Source organism: Puma concolor, chromosome C1 (assembly GCF_028749965.1).
Source record: "Puma concolor isolate L17-30 chromosome C1, mPumCon1.1.hap2, whole genome shotgun sequence".
Taxonomy (NCBI): Eukaryota; Metazoa; Chordata; class Mammalia; order Carnivora; family Felidae; genus Puma; species Puma concolor.
Window position 1 is genome coordinate 63,455,021 of NC_141674.1, and position 8,559 is coordinate 63,463,579.

General features: G+C 42.5%; 1 protein-coding gene across 4 annotated transcripts in view; it reads right to left on the reverse strand.

The window, feature by feature from the left end:
- Positions 1-8,502, reverse strand: part of SLC44A5 (solute carrier family 44 member 5) — a 385,583-nt gene extending 377,081 nt beyond the window's left edge. For 2 of the 4 annotated variants that reach the window (XM_086717315.1, XM_086717309.1), the window contains exon 1: positions 2,226-2,311. Coding sequence is in view for 1 of the 4 variants with exons in the window: in XM_086717313.1 (XP_086573439.1) it covers positions 8,352-8,385 (34 nt within the window). In the remaining 3 variants the exon portion in view is untranslated. Of the gene's footprint in view, positions 1-2,225; positions 2,312-2,892; positions 3,316-8,351 lie in introns of those variants that run through there. The other 2 variants (XM_086717313.1, XM_086717310.1) reach the window with 2 other exon arrangements.
- Between the last annotated feature and the right edge of the window lie 57 nt (positions 8,503-8,559).

Here is an 8,559-nt window from a genome sequence, read left to right on the forward strand (position 1 = left end):
CATATATATATATATATATATATATATATATATATATATATATACACACACACACACACACACACACACACACACACACACACAACACTGAGAGGGTCTCTATCTCCCAAGATAGAAGCACAAAAGTAATGAAACACATATGTATTCATTATCTAATGCTATGTAACAAATTACCCCCAGATTTAGTGGCTTACCACAATAGTAACCATTTATTATCCCTCACAGTTTCTGTGACACAGGAATCCAGAAGCAGCTTGGTTGGGCAGTTCTGGGTTGGGGTATCATAAAGTTCAGTCAGATGTTGACTGAGCAAGGGAAAACTGAAGGCTTAACTGGGCTGGAGGATCTGTTTCCAAGGTAGATCCCTTATATGGCTGGCTCTCAGCAGGTGGCCTCAGCTCCTTCCCACATGGGCCTCTCTACAGGGATGCTTGAATGTTTTCACAACATGGCAGCTGGTTTTCCCCAAAGTAAGCAATATAAGAGAGCAAAGGATACACAAGAGCAAGGCAGAAGCCACATGCCTTTATGTACAATATAGCCTTCTACTGTATTTTACTGGTTACACGGGTCAGCCCAGATTCAGTGTGGGAAAGGAGAATGTAGGGTGTGAATACCAGTAGGCAAAGAACATTGAGGCCATCCTGAAAGCTGGCTACCACCACAAACGGCTTCACATATAAATGACAAAATAATCCTGATCTATCTTAGAGTTGACTAGGATGCATCATTTCTGTTTACATCACTTCAAAACGTGAGATCCTTTATTCACCTTGCTTTGCCTCCTCATCTCTATCACCTTAGCAATGTATTTTTAATTTAATTTTTCAAGTTTATTTATTTTGAGAGAGAGAGAAAGAGAGAGTGTGTGCAAGTGGGGAGGGGCAGAAAGAGAGGGAGAGAGAATCCCAAGCAGGCCCAGGGCTGTCAGCGCAGAGCCAGATGCGGGACTTGAACCCACAAACTGTGAGACCATAACCTGACCCAAAATCAAGAGTCAGATGCTTAACTGACCCCCATTTTTAATTTTAAAAGTGGATTGCAAATAATAAAGTTGTGACACTTCTGAGGAAAATATAAGAAGATATATCATGCTCTTGATTCAGCAGGGGAAAAAAAAACTTGAGGATCTACTTTTCTATGTTAGAGTTGATTAACCCTGAGGAAAATGAACAGATATTAAAATATTGGACATAGACAGAGTAAAAAGAGTCACAGGGCTTGCCTATGCCTCTATCCAGAGTACACAATTTACTCTTAGACCTCAAGAAAGCACCTAATGTCTTTGTATCTCAATTTCCTCATATGCAAAATGCAGATAATATTCATTCACATGTATAAAGAGTGATGTGTGAATATAAATTGGGAACTGAGCTCTATTTTATATGTATCAAGATATATATCTTCAATTATGTAGAATGCCTTTACAAAGAGTAAACTTGATCAAATTCAAGATATATATGTCTTGATATAAATTATATAATTATATCTTATTATATATATAATTATATATAACAAGACATATATGTCTTGACTTAAATTATATACGTATACATGCATATAATAATATATAACATAATATAATAATATACAATATAATATAATAATATACATGCATGTATACATATAAACATACGCAACCAAGATATAAATCTTGGAGAGGCACCTGGGTGGCTCAGTCAGTTGAGCAACTGGCTTCAGCTCAGGTCATGATCTCACGGTTCATGAGTTCGAGCCCCACATCAGGCAATGTGCTAACAGCTCAGAGCCTGGAGTCTGCTTCAGATTCTGCGTCTCCCTCTCTCTCTGCCCCTCCCCTGCTTGCACTCTGTCTCTCTCTCTCAAAAATAAATAAACATTAGGGGCGCCTGGGTGGCGCAGTCGGTTAAGCGTCCGACTTCAGCCAGGTCACGATCTCGCGGTCCGTGAGTTCGAGCCCCGCGTCGGGCTCTGGGCTGACGGCTCAGAGCCTGGAGCCTGTTTCCGATTCTGTGTCTCCCTCTCTCTCTGCCCCTCCCCCGTTCATGCTCTGTCTCTCTCTGTCCCAAAAATAAATAAAAACGTTAAAAAAAAAAATAAATAAATAAATAAATAAATAAATAAATAAACATTAAAAAAATGTTTTTAAAGATATAAATCTTGGCTTATATAGAATATGTATTCACAAATAATAATCTTAACCAAATTCCTTACATAGACTATTCATATGTCGCAGCAGCACTCACCTCTTTCTCATTCCTCCAATAACTCTATGAACTCTGAGAATTTTTTCTAACTCAAACATACTATGACTGTCAGTAGTATGGAAAAGAGATGATGTCATAAACACATTGTGTTACAGTATCACTAAGGGCCAGATTCATCCTTAGTTACATAATCCTTGAGGTATACCAGCCTTGCTAGACTCAAAAGAGAGACTTGGAGTACAAAAAAAGAGAAGGAGGGGGCTAAACAAAGCCCTGAAGCTATAAAAATTCTTAGTATATTCTCATTGTTAATCCTTGGCAAAGAAGCAGTTTGGATGTAGAAGAAGGCAGTGGAGAGCTTCAAAATAATTATATCTTCCATAAGTACCATGGCACTTTCTAGTCACAAATGCTCAGGGAGCAGAAAATCATCCAACAGACCCGATTTTCCCCCTGCCAACATCTCCACAGTAAGATCAGAGACCCAAGAGCCACTCTCCCTGTTACCTAGATGTCAAGCGGCTACCTCCAACAAATGGCAGTTTTTATCATTAATTATTTCATGCTGCTTTCATCTGTAAGATTTGTAATCCATAAGAACAACCTAAGAATGATAATAAAATCAAAGCTATCTTTTAAAAGCCTGTATGCTTTTATTGTTATAAATGCTTCACAAGTAAAAGATCAGTCAAAAGCATAAAGGTACACTGATTTGAACTTCCTTTGTGCTTGAATTAGAGTGTTTCTTTTGGAACACCCTCACATCAGGCTTCTGCGTCTCTTGGCAAAATCATGAATTGGCTGATGTTGTCTTAGAGGCTTTCCTAGGTCTCCTTTCCCACCATCATTCTTCTTTCATGGACTCCATTCTGTTTCCTAGGAATCCCTCCCACTGCCTTCCACATTCTGCCCACTGCACAGTCAGTCATGTTCCAAACTTTTTATAATTCTCCTTTCTAACATTACAATATGTTTTTCCAAAGATTTAATTTCTTTGAGAGGCTTGCTAGGTGGGTAACTAACCTGAGAATCTTTACCACATTCTCTTTAAAATTGTTTTTCAATCAGAAATTTCTAGAAATGCTATCAATATCTCAGCACAAAATATTGTTGGTATTTTGGTAAGTAGTAGAGAGGACACTTGAGTATAACTAGACCTTTCAGAAAAGTGAAGTTCAGGGGCGCCTGGGTGGCTCAGTTGGTTGAGAGCTTGACTTCGGCTCAGGTCATGATCTCACAGTTTGTGGGTTTGAGCCCCACATTCTGTGATGACAGCTTGCAGCCTGGATCCTGCTTCTGATTCTGTGTTTCCTTCTCTCTCTGCCCCTTCCTCCACTCGCACTCTGTCTCTCTCTCAAAAATAAACATTAAAAAAAAAAGAAAAGTGAAGTTCATTGGGTTGCTTCACTTGGCCTAAGAAGTTGATGTACATGTAGGGGTTCAGGACAGACCACCCCTATACACACACACACACACACACACACACACACACACACACACACATACAATGTGCCACTTTGGCATATGGATTAATTTGAGCTGAAGGCACTTGAGACCCTGCCCACTCAAAAGAAACTTTTGTCCCTCCCTTAACTACACCAAAGAATCTAAATTGGGGGGTCTTTCCCAGAATAAGGGTTATTAATAGAAATAGATTTTATTGGAGTGACCCATCTGTATGGTATGACAAACATCTAATTACCAAACATCCGCTCTTCTTATCACCCTGTGAAATGCATTCCTTTCCTCTGAAATCCCAGACCTCTACCCACCTTCTCCTTAGTCCAGAGTAACAAAGATAGCTCATTTTGCCTGGTTGTCTTTGGACTTCCCATGGCTATGCATCTATTAAATTTGATTTTCTCCTGTTAATCTGTCTCAGATCAATTTATTTCTTAGTCCAGCTAGGAGGACCTTTGAAGAGACAGGAATTATTCTTGCTCCCCAACATATGAAAGCTGTTCTCTCTAAAATCATCCTTAAGGATAAGAATATAATCCCAAACATCCTAATGAGCATCCATCCAGTTGGCTTCCCACTGCAGTTAAAATAAAATGTATAATCCTGATTAGGGTCAGAAAGATCTGGCTTCGCCCTACCTGTCTCTACCTCAGATCTTACATTCCAGCCAAACCAGCTTTCCTTCTGTACTTGAACATGTCAAACTGCAACCTCATTCCTGCCTTAAGACTGCTATGTTTCAGTACTTGGCATGCAAATTTTACTTCATTTGGTTCCCAGCTCAAATGTCACCTCTTCAGATAATCTAAAGTAACCATACAATCGCTTTCTAGCACATCATCTTATTTTCTTTCTTTTTTTTTTTTTCCATGATTTGTACTCTTTAATCCCCATCACCGATTTCACCCATCCCCCCACCCACCCTTCCCTCTGGTAACATCAGTTTGTTCTCTATAGTCAAGAGTCTATTTCTTGGTTTGTCTCTCTTTTTTTTTCCCTTTGTTTGTTAGTCCTATTTTATTTTCTTCATGTTATTATCATTGTGAAATTTTCCTGTTCATGTATTTGTTTACCTGCTCCTTCTAGGTCCCTTATTAATGTACTCTTTATTGTCCATCACGTTCATCACTGTGTCCCTAGTGTTTTGCACAGACCTGATACATATCCAGTACTCAGTAAATATGTGCTGAATGAATGCATGAAGATGAATCCAAGCATAATTTAACCAATAAACTTAAATAATTGAGAAATCCTATACTAATATTGGAAAGGAGGGGAGCAGTGTTTAATATCACCATAACTAATATAACTAACTTGTGTTTGTAAGACTTTGATTGATCATGGACTACAGCACTTTTTAACAAAATATTATTAATATTGGATTGATAAATATTCCATTTCCCTCTTTGAAAAGCTGTCCTTTTGATGAGGTATCACAAATAAATGTCAGTATTCCCTGAGAAATATGGCGAACTCATCTTATTCTTCTGTCGGTGATAAGAAATTACATTTCCCTTTGGCCAATTTCTGTCTGTTCTAGGTATGTAGCATCTATTGCTAGGACTTCAGAAGCCAATGAGCAACTTGCCTGTCACATGCTCCAACAAATGATCTCTTCCCCCATGCAGTGTAGCTAAGCAGAGAAGCAGCTTTCCTAAGATGATAACCAACACAGCATAGAATATTGTTAAACCTATGGTTTATTATCCTGCAAAGTTTACCTGAGCAGGCTGCCGAAAGAAAGAAAAAGGCTAGCAATTTAACAGTTTGGTTTTCTACCAAGCAGTCCCTATTTAGCTGGTTCTAACTTAGAAGCAGAGGTCTGAGAGCAAGCAGTTCAGCAAGCCTGCAGTCAAATGCTTTTGTAGAGATCTTCTCTTAAAAGGAAAAATTGAGGGGCGCCTGGGTGGCGCAGTCGGTTAAGCGTCCGACTTCAGCCAGGTCACGATCTCGCGGTCCGTAGGTCACGATCTCGCGGTCCGTAGGTCACGATCTCGCGGTCCTTGAGTTCGAGCCCCGCGTCGGGCTCTGGGCTGATGGCTCGGAGCCTGTTTCTGATTCTGTGTCTCCCTCTCTCTCTGACCCTCCCCCGTTCATGCTCTGTCTCTCTCTGTCCCAAAAAAATAAATAAACGTTGAAAAAAAAATTTTTTAAAAAAAAAAAAGGAAAAATTGAGGCAAGTCAATGGGTTACAACTTTCTGGGCTTGCTTTTGTTATCTATAAAGTATCACCACTAAACCTGCTTTGCTAAAGTGAAACTCCAAGGATTAAAAAAAGGGGGGGGGGGGACATCTTTCCTTCTAAGAATTATTAAATAAACCGGTTTAAAAAAAAGAAACCCAACATTAGTAGAGAGGGGAAAAAAATACCCACAAATCAGTAAGCGCTAAATAACATAACTTTCCCTTTAAGGAAAACATGTAGTATAAGAAAACCTTATTTTTAAAAACTGCAATGAAATTTCTTGAAACCACACATCCTAGCAAAGCTTGATTTTTAATTCTTCCAGAGGAACTATTAACACTTAAATGACAAAACTCTATTAACCTCTATTCTTCAATTATTTCACTATCAAATTAAATGTAAGGAAATACACACAATCCTACCTTGGCATCCAAAACAAAAACTTCTTGGTTTTTTTTTTGGGGGGGGAGGGAGGAACTAAAGAGGAGGTGTCTTTTTCATCAAACCTCTTATACTAGTTCACTTCTCATTAATTTGGTCTCTTTTGTATTTTTTGTGCTTCTGCCCAGATTAATTTCAAGAGTAAGACCAACTCTAGCTGCCATGTACTGTAAAATTTTTTCCACTGTTCATGGACCATTTACAATCGCAAGGTTTGGGGTGGGTATGAAATGTATTCCTGCCAATGGATAGTCCCATCAGCAATGCTGAAAAACAGTCCTTCTGTTTCGCTCATCATGCCATATGGTTCCATAAAAAAGGAGCTAACCAAAAGTGCAACTAATGCACCTTGTCAATCTTGGTTTAGAGTAATGATCTGATATTGTGGTAAGGAAATTGTAGATGGGTATATTCTCTCATTCTTCCTTTAGTCATCTACCACTTTAAATATGTACTGATTCATTGGAAGAAAAAAATTCAGGCTTAAGACCTTTTCTATTTTACAGGAACTGTAATATTTTAAAGAAAATACATTGCAAGAAAATTATTATACATATATTACAGTTTCAAACAGAACCCCGGTGTTTTGTAGTAACATCTTCCAAAAGATTAAGGATCATGGTTTTAAGCCCTTTCCAATAAGTGATTTGAGAACCCCGGAGCAATTAAAAAGCAAGCTGAAGCACCAAGATAAAGTTGTGTCCCCCTAGTGACCTCTAGAGTGGAGCTAAGCTCCCACAAGCAGGACTTGGGGAAAAAGCAAGAAGCACGCCAAAGCCTAACGGGCTGCTAAAACCAAGCCGTTACCTTCAATAATGTATCCACTGGCATCTCAGAGGGGTGGTCCTATTTTATATAACCCTAAAGCACAAGAAGTCTCTGCCTCCCCGGCCACGAGACCCATTGGGTCGAAATCCAACTTCAAGCACCGTCCCTTCCTCCTTCCCAAGTTGCTGAGGTCCAGCCCTTCCCCACCCACCCAGGGGCACAGCCTTCTGCGAGTGTAGTGTGGAGCCGACTTCCACCTCTCCACAGTGCTGCACACAACCTCTCGGCCACTACCGGTTCCATTGCACGAGCTTGGGAGCGGGAGGGAGCCGGCAACCGGCGACCTCTACGAGTCCTCGCTGCGGGCTCCTGAGGCCAGTACACCGGCTCCCGGCGCACCGCACTCTGAGAGTCCAGACGCACCCTCCCGCCCCACAAAGCCAGATGCAGCCTCCCGAGCTCTTTCTTGTTCTCTCTGCCATCGCTTCTCCTCCCCTGAACTTTCCAACTTTGGAACCCCCGGTTGCAAAGGAGCAACAGAGGGGAATTGCTAGACTAGAGTCACTGCCTGCCAACCCACGTCGGGAAGAAGGAACTAGCCCGCAGGGACCTGGCCAGTAGCAACTCTTGACCTTTGGGCAAAAGAAGACCCAGAAAGCTGCTACCTCCTCCTCAGGATGGAGGTAAAATGGATGCAGAATTTGCCACCCTATGGATGAAGGGGCGTTGGGAGGGGACGGTTGGGAGGTGGGAATAGAAGAGACCAAGGGGGAAAAAACTCCCTCCCTCCCTCTCTCTCTCTCTCACACACACACACACAAACGCAGGCGCGCACACACACACACACACACACACACACACACACACAAGGGGAAAACCTCTCAATCTCCCTCTCAATTTCTCTCCCACGCGCGCGCGCGCACCGACACACACGCACACGCACACACACGCATCCTGTTTCCGATAAGGATGAGACGCTAGGAGCCCAGAGTCTCTCGTATCCCCACTACCCTGAGGGGGAAACGTGCAACAGATAACCTAGCTCTCGGAGTAGGAAAAAGGGTGGGGTGAGAGAAAGAATCTCCAGGTTTCCCCACGTTAGAAAAAGGGGACAAACTCCTGTCAGAGTCTCCCCGGAGGCACAGGGAGGTGCAGCAGTGCTGAGGTCCCTCCACCTCCCGGAGAAGGCAAACTCTTCCCCTGCAGGCTGCCTACCACCTGGCGGAGCCTGGATGTAAACAGGCCGGCCCCAGGGGCGGACCGCGGGTGCGAGGTGGGATGGGCCGAGGTGAGAACGGAGCGGAACTCACCCTTGATGCTGGAGGGCTTTCTCTTCTTGGCCATTTTCTGCCCCCGTCCCTCCCCCAGACCCCCCGCGCGTTTCCTCCGGCTGCCGCCCGGCTCCCGGAGCCCGCTCGGAGGCTTCCCGGCGAGCTCTCGCCGCGGCACTCAGCTCAGCGAGCTCTTTGTTGCTGTGATGGCATCTGCGAGGCGGCGGCGGCGGCCCGGCTGCGCGCT